The sequence below is a fragment of the Elaeis guineensis genome, chromosome 5 (assembly GCF_000442705.2).
Source record: "Elaeis guineensis isolate ETL-2024a chromosome 5, EG11, whole genome shotgun sequence".
Lineage (NCBI taxonomy): Eukaryota > Viridiplantae > Streptophyta > Magnoliopsida > Arecales > Arecaceae > Elaeis > Elaeis guineensis.
In genome coordinates this window covers 4,322,202-4,345,720 of record NC_025997.2, presented here as the reverse complement: position 1 = coordinate 4,345,720, position 23,519 = coordinate 4,322,202, and the positions used below count along the sequence as shown (strand labels likewise).

Below are 23,519 nucleotides of genomic sequence, written 5' to 3'. Positions count from 1 at the left end.
CAGCGTAAGCGGGCCACGAGAGCTTGGCTTCAACTACCGGTGCAATGTCCATCTCTCCAGGGGCACCCCCTGGTTATCTCTAAACTCCCGGATTCCACGGCGGGTCTCCCTCCCTCATCGCCATGCGGTCCCGCTGACTACTTCTCCCTCGTCTCTCTCACCCAACCCAATCCCTTCTCTTCTCTTTCCCTCTCTCCGTCTCTTCTCGTCCCCTTTCCCTGCTTTCCTCCTCTTCTTCGTCCTTATCTAACCCTAGGTTGCGGATTCTTCTCGTCAATGTCGTGGCTGAGATCGGCTGTCAACAAAGCCGTCGAGGTCGGCGGCAAGAACAACCTCACCCGTGCCGTCAAGAACTATGCCGACACCGTCGTCCACCACGCCGGCCAGGCTGTCGTTGGTGGCGCCAAGATCATCCAAGACCGCATGGTAATCTCCTTTCCGATCCCCTATTCTCCTTTTTTCTTCCGAGTAGACCAAGAATTCGATGATTCTTGATTCTGATGATCGGAAAAAAAATGGGAATTTGATGGTTCTTGAAATGATGAATTGCACGAACGCCGAAGAACTGGCAATCATGGCGCAAAAAGGGGAAAGAAGAACGATCCTGATAAATCTTCTTTATTCTCTCGTTCTTAACGATACTCGTGGATTGAAGGTTAATCTTCGTTCTTGGATGGACTTTTCCTGTCCTTGTAACAAATCTCCACTTTGGTTTCGAAAGTTGGGTCTTGTAAGTAATAGAGATAGAAGGAATATTCTTGATATAAAGGAAGGCCAGGAGGCTAAGAGTGACACGAAGATGGTGCCAGGAGCTGGAGTTAGATTCCGTCTTCCAGAGCAGTTGTGGGGCTAGATAAATTACTCTGTTCTTTAAGGCTTTTGCTTCAAAAAACCTTGTTTTGTTATGGCTGAGAGGGTTTTTAATGGGTTGCCTGCATGCGTAGATTAGGTCACATGCTTTACCAGGAAAAGAAGCTTTGGAAATATACCAATAGCCTTTGGAAGTTTGGTCCTGGAGAGTTCTTGGTGCACTTTCTTGTTGCTGCTTAGAGCCATAGTTTTCTTCCACTGCTTGTAAGTTTTTTCCTCGTTTTGCGGGGGTTTTAGATTTCAGAATATATGTAAACATACCAAATAACCTGTGAAAATCGATCAGCCTTTTCATTAGTTTATGCTTGGCTCCAAATGTTTTGGCTATGCTTTTATTAGCAGAAGTCTATTTCAAGCTTTCAAATGCCAGAATCTGTCACTGACCATCTTCTTTAAACAAATATAAAAAAAAAAGTTGGTATACAATTACAAGAATGCTGCTTTGACATCCTAAGTTTCATGTGCATTTGCTTTAAAAAGTGTTAACAAAGTGTTCAGTGTCGTGTCTTTTGTACCAGAGTTCTGTACTGGAATTATATGAAAGTACAATCATTTCTCCTGAGCCAATAACAAGAATAGGCAAACATAGTGAAGATATCAAAAATTCAAAATGTCAATTTCATATTACACACTTAGCATGTTTAAGATTTTTCAACCGATGTGTATTGGCTCATGTAACTTTCATAAATTTTAAGGGAATGCGGAATTACAGAAGCTTCAAGCATACCGTGAAAAGATTGGAAGACGTTGCTGTAACTTGCAGAGGAGAAGAGAGAGTCCAGCTATTAAGAAGATGGTTGGTCGCACTCAAAGAAATTGAGAGATTATCTGGAGGTTCAGTGGATGATAAGACTCCTGAGCAGCCGACATCATCTGATGAGCCCAATTCATCTCCTAGAAATGCATCTTTGGTGAGTATATCAATTGCCTTTCGGTTGGCATTTCATGTTCTGATTTTCTATCATGTCAAATGAATAAGGTAACCTTTTGTTTTGTTGGTTTGACTGCTTATGAAGAACGTTTGCTTACTAGACTTTGTATCTGTTGATTTTTAACTTGCTTGATGTCAAAAAGCCAAGAGATTTGCTGTGAATGCATCGCTAGTAGAGTCTTATGTTCTTGGAGTAAAGCAACTGATGGCAAAGTACAGTGATATCTTAACCTTTTCCCTTTTTTTTCCCCATATATTTCTGGTAAAACCGAACCTGCTGATGAGAATTTATGACTGTAGCTAGCTGTATAGATAAAGTATCCAATTTGCACTAAATAAAGGTCAAACTAGATATTCTGTTTCTCTCAGTTGTTAGAATGACTAATAATGCTTATGTGGTAAAATGAGTAATCATACAACTGTAAAATGTCACTCTATTTGTAATATATACAACATGTTGAGAATGCTTATAATGTTAAAGAAAGTTCAATGAACATATCCAAACATGCTCAGCATGCAATTTCCCTAGTATGCGTTCGTGAAAACATTTGTATAAATTTTCTTAGATCAGGTAACTTGTGAGGATCACCCAAAAAAATAAAACCAATGAAAAAAAGGTAAACTAAAAAGGATTTCCTTGGTGTTTTCATATGTTTCACTAATATTTTTCAGTTGTTAGTTTCAATTTGATGGGATCATTTTACATGATATTGTATTCATATTTCCTGAAATTGCAACAATGCTATTGACAATCTAGAATTTAAGATCAACTGACCTTTCTTGAAGGGAAAACATGACTTCCTAAATCTTGGTAGTGGCAAGTGAATTTACTGAGCCTGACATGTAATGTATCCTGTTAGTGATGCACAGCAATGTCACGCCATGCAATTTAGCTGATAAATAGTGGTAAGTTATAATTTGTTGAAAGACGGAAGAATTAAAATAAAAATCTGGTCTAGATAGCTCATGAGAAAATTAAAAGAAAATAAGGGAAGTAGTTGAATTCAATTTAATATTTCTCTACCTTTGTTTAGTCTTCTGATAACAAGGGCATGACTCTCTCTTTCCAGAAGTTTTCTTGGTGGAAAATTGAAACTATCCCATATCATGCAGATGTCAGGGTGAGAGAGATATAAAAAGTTTCGAGTTTTGATTGGTCATAGGTTGATCCATAAGTCAACCTTATCAGTACAGGCAAAGGATTGAAGTTAAATTGAACTAAGCATATTGTTATATATAATTGTTGTTAGCTTAGCCATTAGAATGCTAGGTGTAGAATGGGTGAGTCTGAAAATGTTTTCTTATGCAATGTGATAAGGTGAGGTGACATGATGTAGTTGGATTCAATCTCTTAACTCGCTTGGTGAAGAATGTGATTGTCGATTAGTATGGTAAATCTTCTTTGCATGGTGTGGAACTGTGGATAGTTGAAATCATCATTTTTTGAAAATTTCGAAGGAAGAATATTTTGGTGTAGGTAGGGGGGGATGAATATCTTTTGGTGTAGTGGATTGTTGGGAAGGTTTAAAGTGATATTTTCTTGGTTACTCCAATTCTCCAAGAATGCTGAGTCTCACAGTTGTCCCAGAAATGATGGGGTAAATCTTAAGTTTGACATTGACTTTGTTCAAATGTGGGGCCCTTGCAATCATGGAATGGTGCTTGCAATTGCTAGTTAGGATGTTTGGCTAGTATTTTCCGGCTTCTAGGAGGAAAGTATGTGAAGCAAAGGCCCATGTCTTAAATGAGGGGCATTGCTTTTTGTCATGATTCAGTACTGCATCACAACCTCATTGCCGAGGGTTATTTCAAGAACATCATCCATTTGGGTGTTGGGAGGTAATGCTGGTAATGCATATTGGAGGTTCCTACACAGGGCTTGTTTGGCACATCCTTCTTGTTTTTACATTTTTGTTTATATGCAAGTTACTGAAATATCACATGGAGATCGATTCAAGGTGGCATTCGGCAAAACTGCCCTTGCTTTTGTTCTCTCTCCTTTTTTGTGGGGGTGGAGGAGGGCGGGGGAGGTTATTAGTCTTTTCCTCCAAAAGCACTCAAGATTTTGCAAACAATTTGAAAAACGAAAAGGGCTTCATCATACTTGTTGTTTCATATAATTCACTTTTCATCTTGGTTTTTGAAAACAAAAAGAGAAAACAAGAGCAATACCATATGGGCCTGTTGTAATTATATTTAGATAATGCATTTAGGCTGTATGACTTAACTGACATACTGACATGATGCTAACAAAATGACAACTACTTGGCTGAAAAATGTAACGATGAGGGACTATTTGTATGCTAAGGACATCTTTTTTGCTTCTGCATCTTGGTATGTTTTTGACCTCTGCAGGAAGGTTAACTTTTGCGCCTGCATGCTTAACTGGTCAGTATGCACACACGATTGATATTGGATAAAATCAGTCACAATATTTATTATGCACTGCTTCTTTTTATTGTTTGACAATTATGTAATGCATGTGTGACTAACTAGAAAACCTCTCCTTTGAGCCTTATGTCAAGGTGCATCATTTTTATTTTTTTGTTAAACTTTCCAAAAAATTGTTTCCTGCATGTGCATACATTTCTAGTGTTTCATTCTTAGATCTGAAAGAAAAAAATGGTTCTTAAGATGTAGCATTTGACATTTTGCTGGTTGGAGCTTTGAATTCTGCAAAGCTAATTTTCTTCTCTTAAGTTTCAATACTTTCACCCGAAGTTTTTGACATGGCTATGACTTTGAATGTGCTAGTTTGACAAGGTGTAGATTGCGGACTTACCATATCGACTCTAGACATTGATTGAATGATATTTATCTGGAATGTAATTTTCATCTTTTCATTATTCATGAATATAAATTTGCTATTTTCATTTTCTTCCTCCCTTATTTTTTGGATTTTACAATTTCTTCCTCTTCCCTTTCCTCATGTATTTTGCAATTCATGCCTTGTTCATGTAATGTGTTCTTGTCCATCTTGACACACAAACCTGATGTGAATTTTAAGATCCTTTTGTCGATGATGCATTCACTTCTCTTCTCTTGTTTCTTAATGTAGATGATTTATATCTGCTGAAAAAATTGTCTAGAGTTATGCATTATGTCAATAACATATTGTAAGTTTATATGTAAAAATAATGTAGTTAAGCATGAATACAACCTTAATAAACTGTGTCTTCTTTCTTTCTTCTCTTCTAATATTGAAAAATGAGATTAACAGTTTTTATTAGATTTGATCTAATATGAAAAATTTACTGAATGTTTGAATGAAAGCTGTTGCTCTTAGCAGTTGTTGGTCTAGGGTAACTATTTTGACGTTTCAAGGTTGCTTGCCTGTTGCTTTGTTTTGTTATGAACAGGTTTTATTTTTTGATTCTGATATGGGGGGCGAGCCCATGAATTTCCGTGACGTATTTCTTCATAGTCAAGCTCTTGAAGGCATCACATTGGCCATGGTGAGTTTTGCCACATTTTCTTTTTTATGTTGAGTTTAATTCTTAGTTGAATGTAAAAATAGGTTAATGGGGGATGTGCATATTGTATGTATCTTAAATCAATTAAAAGGGTTTATTCAGAATCTCAGATAGCTATGTACTCTTATGAGAAAACTCATAGATTGGCTGGATATCTGTTAGTTTTTTGTAGTATGGATTTTGGGTGTATCATTTTGCTTCTTTTCTTATGACCGCTATATGTTATCTTTTGAGTTAGACAACATATGTGATCTTTTAAATTACTTTCTTCATGGGTGGGACAAAGTACAATCTTTAGAACTTGACATTTGTATTCATATGGTGGAATTGGAGTTTAGTTGATATTTTTTTGTAGTTGTTCTTTCCTATCAATCTAGCTGACACATGGATGCATGAAAACTGGAGCTTAACCTGGGCAATGCATGGGCATTTGAAATTATTTGCGGACCTTTTGTCAAAAAGAGTGGCAGAACATTACCAAATTGGTTAGTTAGAAGAAAGTGGTTCCTGTCAACCAATCTGTCATGGCTGGATTTTTCTCAGTGAAGAGAGTCGAAATGTACCGTAAAGTCATTATCATTTTTGTGTCTGATGAGAGAGGTATTGCCATAGCTTTAAGGTGTTCTGCTGTGTTCAGGATGGTCAGATGCACGTTTTAGACTTTTAGTTCCCATCAACCATTTTGATGATGTAATCCTACATAAAAGAAAGGATTCTCTAATGATCAGGATTAAAAATGAGAGAAGGAAAGGCAGTTGGGCACAGGTGGCAAGATTGAGTACATTTGTAGGGAGTGAAGGATTTTCCAGATTTCCATATTCCCCAACTGAAAAAACAGATTGATCCAATGTAATCTTCTAAACTGATTAAATTGAGACTTCTAATTCTTCTGTCTCTAATGAAGCAGCCAGAGGTACAGTATTAAACACTTTTTTAAAAAAAGAAAACAATCACTAGGAAACTTTAAGATGATAATTTACAAAATATAGTAAGAAGTGCCTCACTTACAGATTTATGGGACTTTCTGGCTTGCTTATGATCTTATCCTTTTCTTTTTTTCTTTTTAATTTAATTTGGGAATCCTCCTCATTAATTCTAGTCTGGTTAATGGATACAGGACACCTGCAATAGCAATTGCACCTGGACGTTTAGGGTTATTTGGCAATGCAGTAATTAAAAATAGTAGATGGTTTTTCAAGTTGAGCATAGTAAAATGGATTCCTAACTTTTATTCCATATCATGATATAAGTAAGCAGTTCTTAACTATATCGACCCAATAGCTCACTAATTGATCTTTATGGTGCTTTCTCTATTAATTTGATCCTTTATCCATAGAATATATAGGCTGTATCTATTTCTTCCTATTTTGGTTCTCGTGAAGTCTCTTTCCTTGCTACAACTGATCAAAATCGTTGCTTTGAACGATGCATATGTTGAAAGCCCCTTTTTTTCTAGTATTTACTAGTTGATGCGATCTTTTTTTCCTTCTTTCTATAGTGGAGATAGTTGCACGTAATGACAGATCACGGCCATATTATTGAAAGCTTGTGGTAAAAATGGGTTTCATTCTAGTGCCCGGAAATAATATTCCAAAGCGTTTGTATGCTCTTTGTCGCACAAGCCCCGATAAGTCTTGCTCCAGCTTTGTCAGATCCATTTTGCTGCACTCAGTTTTTGATCAATCATCTATTTCTCACATAATTGAGCTACTTGCATCATATACTTTATAACCTAAATCTGTCTTTTTGACAATGGTGTTTTCAAACCTCAAATCTCTGTCTACCTTGATCTCATGGACTGAGTCATGCTGGTGGATCGTCATAATCAATTGTCTACTTTGTGGAAATACCGGTTTTCAGTATTTTCTGAAGCGACAACCTTTAGTTGCTTTGATCTAAGTTTCACATTTTTCTGATTGCATTTTATGTTGGGGATTGTTCTTTCTGATCATGGAAGTTAACCGCAGGTTAACTCTTTTCTATGACTCAGATTCTGGATGCTCCGAATGAGGAAGAAGTTTCTCTGCTCTTGGAAATTTTTGGGTGAGTCTGCCTGCCATATTAGTTTTCCTAATATGCTATGATTAACATTATGGTTATACTCGGTGTTTGTTGTACTGCCATAAATTGCCTGGTTCTGTGTATTTTGTACCGTACTGGGTCGGAACGGGTACTAAACACTACACTGGTTGGTATATAGACCTCATACTGACCCATACCAATCCGTGCTGCCTGGCTGTAAGTGCTACTATAGAAAAAGTCAGAAAAATGGCTCGAAAGCTGTCTTAGTTGGGGGGCATATCATACCATATGGTAAAACAACAGGAATTCATGCTATTGTTTATACAACTATTCATCGCCCAGCTGGAACTGAACATGATGTAATAAAGCTTATGGTTGACGCCGTAGAAAATCTAAAGCTGACCAAACTGTTTGATGTATCCGGTATTGAGATTGCAAACTTTACTTATACTTCAATTCTGTATAAGTTAGATTAATATTCTTTGGCAACCTATATGGTCCAAATGTTGTGTTGGTTAACAATGTCTAGATAATGGTGTGTCAATTTATGCGCAAGTAGATTCGCTGACCACACACTGTTAAAATGATGATGTTAGAAAGAGAAATCTGTTTATTATTTATATTTTGAACATGATATGGAAAATGCTGATCAAAAAACTTAATGTACGACAATTGATTCCTCTATATATATTTGGCATGTTGGTGTTTAGGGTATTGATTGCATACTGAGAAGTGAGCACTTAGAATTGTGAATTTAAGTAACCTCTGTTCCTCTTCAAGCTATCATGTGTTATATTCATCACTTATAGGGTAATTCAAGAAGCCTATCTCTGAAGCTCCAATGTGCAGAGCCAAATTTATGATTTTGAATAGCAAGAACCGCACCGGAAGCCAGCTTGGCTCGAGAGACATTGAGTCAGCCGGTGCCCTTTCAAATCCTAATTATTTAAGGATCTTGGGAAGTAGCGTCTTTTTATTAGTTTTAATTTTTATATTTACCATTTGTTGCTGTGTCCATTTCTCAATTTCTGTATGTGAATATAATGAGGCTAAAAGTTTTCTTTATGATATGTAATTCATCTACATTGTTTTAATTAGTTTATTCCATAATCTTTGTATCTTATTTTTAAATTTTCCTTACATCTTTAGATGAAGATTGATGCTAATATGTAGCCTTCACTATTTCTGAAAATAATGTGATCGCACCAGCATGGTCATTTTCAATCATTTTGTTACAGAAGTTAAGAGGAACTTACAGACTACCATCTGAAGTTTATTGCTTCACTTAGGTTTAGCAGTGGCTTAACCATTCTGAGGTTTGGAGGAACCCCAAATACTCCAACTGTTAGCCAAAAGTTGTCCAAAACCATGGACACTGCAATTTCTTTTATGTCTGTTATGTTGGTTTGTTGATTTTGCATCTAAGCTTTTTTGGTTGATTACTTGCAGACTCTGTTTAACAGGAGGAAAGGAAGTCCATAATGCAATTATGAGTAGTATACAGGATCTAGCAAAAGCATTCTCAAGTTACCAAGATGAAGTTTTGGTATATCTCTTTCCCAATTGTTTCCTTTTTTCATATATGTATATATGCATGTATGTATGTACGAGTGTATGTATGCATGTAGTTATGTACATATATGGGTACATATTTATGTATGTATGTGCGTACACATGTACGTACGTACATATATATGTCGGTAGGTATGTATGTATATGTATACCTATATATGTGCATACTACGTACCTAACCTACATATGCATATCTTATGTACCTAATACCTATGTACGTGCATACTTCGTACCTAATACCTACATACGTAGGTCCTATGTACCTAATGCCTATGCATTTATGTACCTATGTAGGTTGGACATGTGTATGTACATACTTGGTACCTAGGTACATGTATGTATGTTCCTAGGTACGTAAATTTGCATGTGTGTGTGGATATTTTGCATCATTTAAAATCTTCTTCATGCATCAATTATCATATAAAACCATAGTTGCTTGTTTGCTGTACCAATATAAAAGTACCTTCTTCTGGCATCTTGATATAAATATAGTTAATATTGTTCTGGAGGTTTTGCATCATTCCAATCCTCTTAATGCATCAATCATCACACAAAACCATAGTTACTAATTTATGGCATTGTTTTAGGCTTTTAGCTAGTGTAAGAAGACAAACTTTGACAAATGGACTGCTCTGTGCTTGTCCATGATGAGCTGGACATGCATGATACAGGGGCATGCACCCCTCTCTACACTGTCTATCTTGCCAGCATGTTCCATGATGTATGGCACCAAGCAGCATGGCAGTATGCTGATCCATGTATTCTACAATTTGACTCACATTCATACCTTGCTTTACCATATTTTTTTCTCTTAAAGACACAATCTCAAAACTAGATGTTCTGTTTTCTATATAAATATTGTAGTTGCTGTTCCTGCAGAGGTTACAATGGAGAAATTTTCTTTAGATGAAATGCTAGTTGATATGGTTCTTATGTTTTATTGCAACATGATAACTGATGTCTATTGCCACCTAAAGAATGCTGTTATGAGTTGCAGCTAAACCATGATCCTTACTTTGTCTTTTAGTATCTGTACAAGCAAGTATGATTGTCAAATAGCTGCTTAGTCTCATACGAGAACTTTTTTGCTTGAGTTGTTTTACAGTGATGGTTTTGCATTTAGTCCTTTCATTTAATGCTATTGGTTTCAGTGACCTTTAGTTATGTCTTCATCTTTTCAGTGATGATTTGGCAAATATAGATTTTCTTTTGTTTTTGCTTCTAGAGATATTGTACAAGATGAGACAAATTTGTCAGCATTTACATAGTGGTCTAAATGTATGTTTCTTGTGATGTGGTTATTGTTTCAGGTAAAACGGGAAGAATTGCTTCAGTTTGCTCAAGGTGCTATTTCAGGACTTAAAGTAAATGCTGAACAATCAAGGTCATCAAATAAACTTCATTTTATGGTTCCTTTATGTTCTTTCTCTGATCAAAAGAAGGTCGCCATCCACCTGTTTCATTTGTGTGGTGTGAAGGAAACAAAAATCCAAGATCCTTAAGAACAGGATCTATGGTTAGATGCCTGCTGCTTTAGTCTGATAATGCTCTAGTTTGTGCTTCTGTCTGTAGTTGCAATCATTGGTTGTTCCTTTGACTTGTAGAGGTTGTGTTTCATCAGTTTTTTTTCTTCCCCAGTTTTTTGTACATTTGCTGAAAAAAATTGCTGAGGTTCATGTTAGGAAATCCGACTAATAGAGTATATACATACATACATGTACATACGCACGCGCGTGACATGCAATTCTTTGCATTTGTGATGTTGCATCATTATATATTTGGATACTGTTCCCGGTTAAGTATGATTACTTAATAGTGGAAATTAATGGAGAATGTGTTGATCTTCAAGATTTTGATATAGGTATATCTTTTGAGTGATCTTGTGATATAAGCAAAGTGTTTAATCATGGATAATGTATCGCTGGAAATGTATTGATAATCCATACTATATTGGAGATTTGGGATAGATTATATAACTTTTCTAACTAGTTTTTGTCTGTTATATAATCTTCAAATTTTCCATATCAAACTAGATGCCAAATATGTGCTTCTCATAATGTGAGAATATATTAGACCAAGGGCAGGGAAAAGAAATGATTGTAGGGGAATATATATTCCCCATTGCGCAAATGACATGATTCTAGGTGTTATCACTGTATTATGTACATTTCTGTTCATCATTTTTCTACCCTGATAAAAAAGTCTGGACACTTTGTTGTCTTGCTAGGATAGATTGACTAAGCCACTTATTTTTTGATTATAGACTAGATGCTGAAGTCTCAAAGCTGCAGAAAAGGATAGACAGAGTGGAAGCATTGCAAGCTCCATCAGTTGAGGATCATGATCGAGCATCATCTGAAAAGACTTCTCTTCCTACCATGGAGGTACCTAATGTGAAAACTTATCTATTCATGTTATTTTTTTGGCTGAAGAGGGAATTCTGGTCAAGGAAGGCGGTACCATCCTGAACCGTGCAGTTCGGGGTGTACTGAGCCTACAGGGCCGGACCGGCATGGATCCATCTCTCAATTCAAGAAAAAGGGGAGGGAAGGAAAGAGAGGAAAAGGGAGGGAGGGGGGAGAGAGAGGGAGAGGGAGGGGGAGAGAGAGAGAGAGGCTGAGAAAGGGAGAGAGAGGGCTTTCTCCTCCGGCCGTTGCATAACAAGGGCAGAGCTCTTGTTTTGAAATTAAACAAGGGCACTTGCTGCCAACTTCGCTTAAAAACAATTCCGGAAAAAAGGGCTAGAGCCCCTATTTCATTTCCCCCCCTTCCTCCCTCTTGTGGCCTCTCTTCCCCTCTCCCTCTCCCTCTCTCTCTCTCTCCCTCCCCCTCCCCCTCCCCCTCTCCCCTTCCCTCTTCGGCTTCCCTTTGTCGGTACACTGCAAGTTGGTGTTGCTATACCATACTACCATGCAGCCATTACGGGTCCCACTAGCAGTTCTGCTGACCTTGTTTCCAGTGATTTAGAACATAGATGGAATGCTTGCAAATCATCATGGAAAATCATTGAACATGCAATAAACTCATTTTTTTCTTGAACTACCATTTTTGTAATGGTCATGTCCTTTTAGGATGTAGGTTATTTGCTTTTCAGTTATCATACTTATAACCTAATTAAACATCATATATTTTTGCATGCACTTTTTCCTGATATCTAGTCTGCTTCTTATTTGTGAAATACATGGGAGAATTGAAAGCATCATTACTATGTTTTATTCATGCATGAATTTATATAAATTTATTTGAAATACAATTATATAATAGCTTAGATTTATTTAGATATATGTTCACACCTCCCTTTTGCATCCATCATGCTGTCATGTTTTAATTTTATTAAAATTTCTCAAGTCATGCTACAGGGATCCCACATTGTACATTTCTTGAGGGACTAGTAAATGATGCAAAATCATGTGACATGCTTGCATCATTCCATCTGCATTTCATGAGCACCAATGAGTCCACATTTCGTTTTTCTTAACCACCCTGCTACTTCTGTTCAGTTACACCCATCTGCCTTTCCAATCATGCACGGTTTGTAAACTTCTGGTCATTACTTTTGTTGTCAGTCTTAATGAGTTTGCTTATGTTTCTGTCATAATGTTCCAGAGTATAGTGGATACGTGTAGTTGGTTCTTTAATGTGTAGCTTATACTTCCATGAGAAGCTTCCATGGAAGTTTGAAGTTTCTCATAGTAGAAAATGAATAATCATCTGTCATGTTTTCATGATACCTACTGCGGTATTTGTCTACCACAAAATTATCTGTTCGCTTACTTGATGACTGATTATGCAGTATCGATTTCTTTTTCTAGATATATATTTTGTCATGATGTTTACAGGTTCATTTTGCCCGATGCTTTTATGGATTGGTTGCTAGATTAAATTGTTTATCAAGAAGCACAAATTAGCACTGTTAAGATTTGTTCTTGAAGAAATTATGTAAGTTGTAATGCAGGCTATCGCAACAATAAGAAATGTTTTCTTTGATAATAATAATCAGACTAAGTGATAAGAATGTTTTATGGTATGGGTTACTGGACTTGCAAAGGAAGTGGATGCAAATAAGATTAGTATTCCAAGTTGATGATGTTGAGGCGCCTGTATAGCAAGTTTGCAAGGACATGGCCAAACATCAGTGCAATGGTCTCTAAAGAGCACAACAGCTGCCATTTAACTTGATTTGGTCACTTAGTTTAGGAAAATTATCAGGATCAGGATATTACTTTTATTGGATGAGATGACTTACTAGGATTAGCAACGCTGGTCTCAGATATTTGAAGCGAGCTTTGCTGGACTTGGGGCGTAGGCAGTGAAGAACATTTGCTTAATTCTATTGAGAGTTTCAGTTGTAAATAGTGTTTCTGCTATAGGTGTGATGCCAGTCTTGATTTTTTGAATCATCAAATTAATCCAAATTTACCATGCCTTTTTGTGTCATAGATTTATTGTTATGTTAATCCATTACCCTCTTACTTTATCTTGATTGTTGCCATTAAGTTGCTTGGATTTTTTATAAGCCGTTCATGTTCAGGTTTCTGATTTGATTTTGTAGGCTCTAAAAGCAGCTCTAGCAGAAGTTCGCCTATGCTTTAGACTGGAAGCACTCTTACTAAGGAAGAAATCCATAAACAGTGGGGACTCTCAAGAAATTCATTCTCAAAAGGCATGCTCATGGTTTCTGTTTCGATGTTTGATCATTGAAAGTTGAATTATGGAAAACTATGCAGTTTTTGTGTTGATGCTAATTTCCAATATTGAGGCCATGCTGTATAATGTGCTTTTGCCTTGCAGTTTGGCAACCTAGATTTATGCAATAATGGTGTATGGAATCCATCAAATAAGAAAAAAAAAAACACTTTTCAAGAACCTTGTATCACAGTGATAGTTATGTCCCAAATCTCCTGATTTCACCACTTTTCTTGCAATAAAATGAACAAATATATACTTTTATGAGTTTGTTTATGCATTGGCAAGTAGACTAGTTATCTACATATTTTGTTAATGTGTTAAGGAACTCAATATTAATAACATTTAGCAGCAGATACGGTAAGACTTGAAGTGTCATCACTTCAACAACTTTCCAAAAAGAACCATGGTCAAGATGACATTTGTGATGATATAAGCAAGATATTCATTTGTGTGCCCTGCCATGTCTGGGGGCCTAAAAGCCCCGGTAGGCTGGTACTTTGAAATTTGAAATATTATGTTCAAGTAGCGATTGCTATAAAATGTTGAAACTGTCATTAGGTACATTGATACTGAAGGTGATTGTCATCAAGGATTCAGGTCCCAGTAGGACGTTCCGTGGGACACCGGGATGGGATACTATCCCATGTATTCTGATAGGGCCATCCCGCTAGCGTCCCAGCATCCCGATCAAGGTGTCTTGGGACATCCTCTATCCTAAGTGTCGGGATGGGGTGGGATAGCGGCATGTCTCTTTTCATAAGAAAATTGGGACAGTCCCGTCTCACGGGATTTAAAACCTTGATTGTCATAATAAATGATCATTTATTTTGTATTAATTATTCCTATAATAGATGCATAACATATTTAGCTGCACGATAAGCATTGGAAACCTTCTTTGTGTATGTTTGAGGATACACATTCTCCTTTCTCTTGCAATATATCTTTCACTTTCACATATAAAAACTTATTTTCTTGAAAACTCTTCCTACTAGTTTTTCGATTTTATAAATCTTGTGTTAATTCATGTGAATCAGGCATAATATTTTGTGCTTGAATCTATCATCACAAAGATTAGATCTATATTATCATCATAAAGATTAGATCTATATTATTTAATTTCATATTCCGATTAGCGAGATACATTTTCTAATTTCCTTTTCCAATATGATCTGTGTAACAAATGGCAGGTTGATAAGTTGAAGGTTCTAGAAGAATCACTTGCCAACTCTTGCTCCAAGGCAGAAAAACGAATACTAGATCAAAGGTCTTAAATAGTTCTTTTATTCTTTTCATTATCTTTTGTGATCTATTAATTAAATTATAAGTTTGCATTCCCTTGGATGTTATCTCTACCGTTATTTCTTGATGGATACTTTGTGGATAACATTAATATGATAAATTTACTTGTTTTTCTCATGCATGGGAGAGTATGTTGGGGGTTCGGTCAAGGTCAAAGTTCAAATATGAACTTTGATACAAGTGATTTTTGCATATCATGTTGTCTTCACTGATGAGCACATGGCTTGGAACTTATTCCTGTGTAGTCAACGATGCAACTATAAGTGACAGAAAAAAAGCTTAGCTAAATGGATTTTCTTAAGTATCGTGGTTTCATTATCTGAAGGATGTACTGAGATGTTACATTCAGCAACTGCATATGCTGAATGATGGGGTGTGTATGCAATCATCAAATACAATTGCTCCACTGAGTAGCATGATATTGGTTATGTAAGATTTGTCCTGGACTTCTAAGTCTATTAACATGTCAAATACAGTAAGTTCTGTCACAGGAATATATCCAGAAGAGGAAATGGTCTGCTGCTTTGCAAGACAGAAATTTGCATTCAGGAACCTATGATTTTGGTCTCCATTTTGTGGTGATAACAAATAAGCAGCGAGACTCATCTTTGGTAGTATTTGTCATTAATGCAAGCCAACATAAGTGGTACCGTGCAGAACTGCCCAGTTCAGGGTGTATCGAGCCGTATTAGGGGCAGACTAGCACGATTCTGCCCCTCAGTTTGAGAAAGCAGCAATGGAGGGTGAGAGGAAGAAGGAAAGAGAGGAAAAGAGAGAGAGGGACGGGAGGGAGGGGGGGAGAGAGTGTGCTTTCGAGTCCCCTCCTCTGGCCACTTTGTAGCTGCGGCAGAGCCAATTTCATTTCGGAAAAAAAGGGAGAAGAGGCTCGAAAGGCCTCACTCTGTGTCTCTCTCTCTCGGCTTTTCCCCCCTTCTCTCTTTCGAGCGCGGATCCTCTGTGGTACCCGCAATGCACTATATGGTGCAGTGCATCGCGTGCACCATCCATCGCACGATGGACGGCCGCATGTGGCGGCGGGCTGTGCAAGCACATGCCATGTGCATCACACAACCTGCTGTCGCGTGTGGCCGTCCATCATGCGATGGACGGTGCGTGCTGTGGCCCACACCATGTAGTGTACAGCAAAGGATCTGCGCTCCTCTCTCTCTCTTTCCTTCTCTCTCTCCCCCCCCCCCCCCTCTTCGCTCTCTAGCTCCCCTTTGTTGGTATGCCACAAGTCGGCATGGCACCATACCGTACCATATTGTACTGCCAAGCAATCAGTAGGATTCCAGTGCCAGTTCCACCGACCTTGATGCAAGCTAGTTCTTAAGTGAAAGTGGTATATTCATAAAACCATATATAATTGACGCTTTCATCAGGAAGGAGTTACAACAAAAGCGAATTGGAGTATGAGAGAGAAGGCAGCAAATCCTTCTAAAGGACTGTTCTTAGGAGATCTGACAACAGGACCAAGAGATACAGGTAATATTGATGGCTATTGTTAGCTGCAGCCTGCTAGAAGTTGTGGTGAGAAACAAAGAAGTTATGAAAAACATTTCACATGGATGGCTTATAGAAGGAGATTGCTGAATTGATGAGAAGAATCATATTGTTATGAATGGCTTGTGTTATTCCTCAGTTATTTTTTGTTGGAATAACCTAGCAGACTTTGGTTTTCCTTTTTAGCTTTGTTCTTGCTGGATTCTTTTTTGTATGCATTTCTTGTACCTCTTACATGTTGTTTTGTATCTGTTTGATTTTTATCCTTTTATCATGTATTTTTCAGAATATTTTCTTGAAAGTTTTACTTGAAATAAGGGACCCAAAAAAGAAATATTAATGAAATCACGTGTATAGATCTTAGCTACCTGAAGTGGAATCAAGTGCTGGTCAGATTTGGGTGTGGGCATGAGGAAGCAGATCTCTCAAAAAAAAAAAAGAATAAAATGCTTAGGAAGTGGGTGCAGGGACTGAGTTTTCATGGAGGTTTTGCAGTGGGTTCAGCACTCTAACTAGAAGTTTTCTGTTATTAAGGTATACGACACAAATTACACTAATGATTAGGGGGTATTAAGATCGAATCCCAATATGATTTTGTCATTTATGTTTAAATCCAAAATTGGATCCATATCCATCCAAGATATGTAGTTACTGGTAACTGACCAAGTTATTTGGTGCTAATTTACCCTTGGCTTTTTTTTTTTCCAGAAGTGTACATACCTTGAAGTTTTTATGCCTTATCATTGTTGTTTTGCAACTTTTTCCCCAAAATCTAAAAATGGTATATTTCCTTCTAAACAGTAGTCTATTCTTTCTTCTCATAATTTGTAGGTATTCAATATATATATATATTTTTTTAATCTCATTCATTGTGTCTGAAGGGACTGATAACCCACAAAATGCCAAAAACTGAGGCTCTCTTCAAATCCTACGTCATATCCCAGTGAAGGGGAAAGCAATCCGCTATTTCTCAATACATTCAGACTAAGCATATTGTCAGTGAGAGAGTTCTCTCTTGCAGTCTGGCCAAAATTACATTCTTGGTTGAGAGGTGAATTTAGTGACTGCTTGAACTCTAGGCAGTGAAGTAGCATCTGTTCTCCAGCAGTCATCTTAACTCTAAGACACCTATAACATCTGTTATAAATGAGAAATGCTGAGTCATTCCAAAATCACCGCTTTCTAGAGATAATGACAAACCAATAAAATATGGAGTGACCTAAATATTTAACAATGTTGAAGTTATTTTCTTCTCTCTTGTGGTGAACTTCTTGCAGCTAGACCAAGCATATTGATGGGAGCATTTTATCTTTTATTCACCATACCATACACATGTGATCAGAATGATTCTTTGTCAAACTGCCATGTGTTGCATTGTATATTGCATGCTGAAGAACAGGTTGAAAATTAAATTAGTTATGAATCTTAGCACCCAGCCATAAGATTAAAATGCTTGTTTGTTATTTCCTCTTGTTGCATACTTCAAATGAAAAAAAAATTTTCCCCCCTTGCATGGAGTAAGCTACCCCATAACTTTTTGTGACCAAATGCCCACAGACTTAAAGAAATATCTTTCAAAAATGTATGGGCTGAGAAATTAAGATGATTATCGAGGATGGGAGTGCTGGTCTGTTGTGACTGTGTCTTGCCATGTTAGGCAGCGTTGGCACTAAGCATGCATATATGCCATGATACCTTACATATCACAGGCTATCAATCCATTCTGGTTGGCATAGCATCCTTCTTATTCTTACCATACTTGAAATGCTCACATGCAGACATTGTATGATATTCTACCTGCACTTTCCCATGTCAGTCACGACCCTGTATATGGGGCCAGGGGTAACTGGCATGGAAGATAAACAGATGTCAGTGATCCAGCATTTGTATGGCTGTTTTGGGTAAAAATTTCTAATTGTTCATTGAGGAGACGCTGTATGTGTATCATAGGCATTTCAAATATGTTATTTTCACCTTCTCCGACCTACTTGTTTTCAAAATATGTTGAGTTTTACCAATCATTGTTGCTCTTTGTTATGTAATTACTATGACTTCCTATGTAAATAAATTATGAATTCACTAATGCTTTCATATATATTTAAAGCAGGCATCAGAAAGAGGAGGCTCTCAACTTTCGTGTGGCCAAATCCAAAGAAGTTAGTGAGATGGAGAAGGTAAATTGCTGGTAGGATAGTCAAGACTTAGTCACACGTGAATCTGGTAGTGTCACTAATAACTTGTCTTTCAAATCAGGAATTGGTCGCCGAGATTGCTGGGCTGGAGAAGCAAAGAGATGAGCTAGAAGCTGCATTGAAGAAAGTATTGAACCCCAAACCCACCAACACCATCCCGCACCCCCCCCCCCCAACGCGAAAACCCCTCAACCAACACAAAATAAAAAGCAGATGCAAAAAGATCATGTTCACACTTTTCAAAAGATTTTAATTTTTCTATCTCCTGAGGTTCTTCTTAGATTTTTATTTTCCCTTTTGGATGTGCTTTAGTTGCAAGCTTTTAACTGATGCAATACTGCATACGTAGGTTACTATGTCAATCATAATTGTCCCACTAGTTTTGCACCATTAAAGATTGATAAAGGTGAGAAATACTGGGCAATGTTCATGCTTTGATCTTACTAATACAAATTGTACCAAATAGGAGATTAAATATGAGACATTCAAAGTGACACCACTACGAATTTCCTTCTCCTTCGCAATTTAAGATTTGCTTATTGTCTGATAATATGCAGCACTTCTTCTTCTTTGATGTATATTGTGGAATCATGCTCCTACAATTTCAGGTCATATTTTAATTGTATATGTTGCTTGTTGTGGTTAATATGGGTCAAAAATTGGATCACTTTTTTTCCTGATGTATCATCACCTTCTACTTCTTCAATATTCTTTTTGATAAGTTTGTCATACATGGATCATGTGGATCTTGTTTATTTTCTTAGAAGGATCAAAAAAGCAACATGTAACACCATCATTCTTATCTTGAGGGATGGTGTGTGGCAACTGTGTGCAATTATGAACGTATATATCAAGAACATGAGGAGCAACTTTGATATTTATATACATATGGTCTTGCAACTCTGATAGTGAAGTCTAATTACTCAAATTAAACTTTATGGTGGTAGATCTGAATCCAGTTTATAATTCTACTAACTGTATCTCAGAAATTTCATCTATTTTGTGCTATGATCTGCATAGAAGTTTTGTGGTTTGAACTGAATTATGCAATGTAGGTTAATATTTCTTTGTCGGCCACTGTTGCACGCCTTAACAAGACCAGGGAGGAGAGAGACCAGTTTGATGAAGCAAGCAATCAGATTGTTGTACATTTGAAAGCCAAGGTTTCAGACTTCTCTCTGATCTCAGTTCTTTTTTCATCATGGAAATTTCTGTGAAAATATGTCGAATCATATCATTTTAAAGATCTGAGGAATCTTCAAATAGATCTGAGATTTGTCGGTTCATTAATATTTCTATAAATTACAGGAGGATGAGCTTTCAAGATCTGTTGCTTCATGCAAAGTAGAAGCTGATATTGTCCATACATGGATCAATTTCTTGGAGGATACCTGGCAGCTCCAGTCCTCTTATGCTGAACTGAAGGAGAAGCAGACCAAGTATGTATGTTCTGTTTATAGGCGTGCAAATATTTAGCTTTCCAGCCATTTAAGTTGTTTCCTTTTTTTTTTCTTTTCTTTTTTTTTGGAATACTTTCTTTTTGGGTGAAACTCATTTAGGTGCTTTATATCATGGAAGGAGATAGGATTATCATGATCCGTATTTTTTATGTAGTTTCATAGTTTCATGCTTGATTGCTGGTAGTTTCATGCTTGATTGCTGGTGGATCTTTGAAAATTGATTATATCTTTTCATGTATCTTTCCTTAAAGTGATGACTTGGAGAAATATGCATACTGTTTTGTGAAGTTGATCAAGTATCACCTTTCTGCATGCAAGGTATTTCTCTTTCCACTTATTTACCTTGAAATTTTCAAATATACTGATTTGCATGGAAGGTCATCCCTTCATGTCACCACTGATCTAATGCTCTTTTTGTCATTATTATCTTTGTTGGCTGTACCCTCTTTCTTACATAGGAAGAACTGAGGCATTCTATAAATCATATTAGGACATTTGTGGATAACCTGAAAAGATTCACTGAAAGGTAGTATGATTATCTATTTATCATTTAGGATTCTTTTGAAGTAAATTCAATGAATTCTCCATTGCTTAAATGCTTTCTTTTATATATTTTTGCAAGTCCGGGGATGACTGAGAGCACAGATAGTGACGTATCTAAAGAATCCAACCCACGGAAATATCTGGAAGAGGACTATTTGGAAGTTGAGACAAAGGTATGTGTCTGTACCAGCTTTGATATGTTGGAAAATTTAAAATAATGGTTGTTGAATGCATGTGGCAATTTGTACTTAAAAACATTTCATGCTGAAGTTTGTGCTTGGCTACAGGCAAATGTAGTGCCAAAGCTTTATTTTTGTTGTCAAAATGCAGTCATACTAATATAATATTATGTAGCTGGCTGTATAGCTTCATGTTAGGCCTTCAACAGTTTTCTAGACCTGATTATTGAGCCAAACCTGGTCAATTTTGTCAATTGGATATGTGTCTGAGATGTCCATCTGCATTTCTCCTTTCTGTCCTTCTCTTCTATCCTTGAAAATAAACTAGTTACAAGACAAATGGTCATAAAAAAGAGATTGACAAAAACAATGTTATGGCTGCAAACTGTGGTTTCTCTTGATGGAATATGGAATGCTTTAGAGATGCTTGATTGAAGACAGATGTGGAAGCAGAAGGCAATTTTAATCACAGTTAATAGAACTGGACATCCACCTGGCCAAGGGACTGGCTTACCGGTTTGATCACCTAATGAACCAGTTGGAGTGTATTTATGTGTGTATTAAATTAGAACAACCAAATGATTACAAACACATTCGATATTGTTTGAGAAAAATATGCAAAACTAGTTGGTAACATTTTAAAATTTTAAATATTAAAATTCTGAATAAATTTCTCTCACAATTATTCATAAACTGTCTCAAGTTCTGCATAACACAATCGCCATGCATATCTTTAGATATTGCAAATTACGAAAACTAGCAAATAAGGATGGCTGGTGTCAATGTGTCTGAAAGAGATTGATATATGCATAGCACAACACACTTACAAGACAGAAATAGTTAAAAAATGAATGAGTAGTCATTTTTTCTAATTACCCATCCATCAGTCTTACAAAATAATGGAAAAAATAGCCATATTAAATAAAAGAAAATCATCAAAGACCATAATATAGAATAGATGTAGGGAGAGGGTGAAAGGATGCTTCTCTCTGTGTTCTTTTTTTTTTTTTTTGGTTGTGTGGGAGTTTGGGGGGGGGGGGGTTTGCTATGGCTAGGTTTGAGGAGAGTGAAAGGGTGCTTATGTGGGAAGTCTTGCTATGACTGTAAGGCCACGAAGAGGAGGGAGGGGGAGAGAGAAAGTATGCGGTTACTGTTGGATAGTGGGGAGCAGAAATTTGGCTGGTGAAGGAAGGGTGCTTGGAACTCCTATCATGTGGTCATTGGAACTGGTGGTCATCATTGTCGGAACCTGAGAGGAGAGGAATGGAACTGTAGAATGCTAGAGAGGAGGATGAGGGATCAAGGTAATAGGATTAATTTCTAGGTTTTTTAAAATAAAAATATTATTCAGTCGATTTACTAAATTGTCCAAAAATTTTGAGATTAACAATGTTTAAAGTCTAGTGCAGAAATGTCCTTGTGCGGTTGAAGAACTAGGTAAAAACCTGCTGAGTCACTTGGGTTTAGTTGGTCCAATTACATCTGTTCTTCTAGAGGAATCAGACCGGCAAGAAGTCCAGTTGAGGGGTTTGCCAGTCTAATTGGCTGGACTGGTTCTATTCTCATAACACTGGTTTTTAAGCATGGGTGCAGTTGCAAGGGCTAGATTTTTTAAGCAGGTGCAGTACACTAAGGTTTTGATAAGTTTTCAAGTTTTAGACTTTTACATGTAGATTGTCTGCCATGTACAATTTTGACCAAAGTGTATGTCAAGTATAGGAACTTAGAAGTGGATGTGTTTGTACCCTGGAGTTTTTGTTCAGTTCTCGAATTTCATTGTTTACTTTATTTAAGGATTTTGATGAAGCTGCTGACAACTAGATTGTTTTTGTTGATGTTGAATATTGTCATGCTCATGGCTTATTTTCTCAGATTATAACGGCCTTTGGTGTGGTTGATCGCATGAAGGAGCTGTTTTATGCTGAACAAGGGAACGCATCAAGGTATTGCTTTCCAGCATCTAAACTCTCCCTCCCGTTTTATGATCATGGCATTATTCTTATCCTATTCTTATCCATGACATGTGGCCCATACCTGTTGTCATAAATTCATTCTTTTTGCTAAACATTGCAGAAATCATGTTCATTATTTATGCAGGAAAGATGATCCTGAGGTCAAAGAATTATTTGAATCTGTTGAGAAAATGAGAGGAGAATTTGAATCCATTGAGAGACCAATACTAGATGTTGAGACTCCTCAAGAAAAGTCGACACCATCTGAAGAGAGATCACAAAATGGTCCATGTCATACTACACAGACATCTAATTCACCTAAATCCAAAGGTGTTGAGTCTCCCAAGTCAACATCTAATCCTAAATCCAAAGGGCTAGAATCTCCCAAGTCATCACAAGCAACAACCGAACACTTGGATCCAGAATCAGAACTGGCAAAACTGGAGCTAGAATTTGGAAGAGTCAGCAAAGATTACTCAGCAGATGAGATTGGTGGTTGGGAGTTTGATGAGCTTGAGCAGGAACTAAGGTCAGGTATTTCAGAATCCAAAAAATAGACTCTGGAATAGCAGTCGTTGAAGAGCCATTCTATACTCATGACGGTGAATTTTTTACGTAGGACACTCATTCAAAAATGAATTGTATATTTACCTTTGGGTGTATATTATTTTTTTTAAACATAATTTGTAGCTATCTGGATAATTTAGACACTGCAACTGTTTTTTTTCATCATCTACAGTTGCATTCTGTACTTGCATTTTTTGCGAGCATTCTGTTGACTATACGTTGAGGTATCTGTGTAAATAATGGGTGTCAAATTACTGTTGCGTTTCA

The 23,519-nt window shown here is 36.9% G+C and overlaps 1 protein-coding gene across 3 annotated transcripts; it reads left to right on the top strand.

Moving 5' to 3' along the window:
* Positions 1–64: 64 nt before the first annotated feature.
* LOC105044512 (uncharacterized) lies at positions 65–23,519 on the top strand. Of its 3 annotated transcripts, none has more exons than XM_073257199.1 (19): positions 294–426; positions 945–1,074; positions 1,566–1,781; positions 5,161–5,256; positions 7,265–7,317; positions 8,746–8,842; positions 10,179–10,252; positions 11,132–11,252; positions 13,421–13,531; positions 14,745–14,821; positions 18,467–18,533; positions 18,613–18,678; positions 19,607–19,714; positions 19,860–19,990; positions 20,263–20,329; positions 20,470–20,537; positions 20,634–20,727; positions 22,606–22,676; positions 22,831–23,519. In XM_073257199.1, exons 3-19 carry the CDS (start codon positions 1,569–1,571, stop codon positions 23,240–23,242), a joined length of 1,926 nt encoding a protein of 641 aa, XP_073113300.1. In that variant the 5' UTR covers positions 294–426; positions 945–1,074; positions 1,566–1,568; the 3' UTR covers positions 23,243–23,519. The 3 variants fall into 3 exon arrangements, with proteins under 3 accessions (XP_010920746.1, XP_073113300.1, XP_073113301.1); XM_073257200.1 differs by having other exon boundaries at positions 302–426; positions 950–1,074; XM_010922444.4 differs by lacking the exon at positions 945–1,074 and having other exon boundaries at positions 65–426.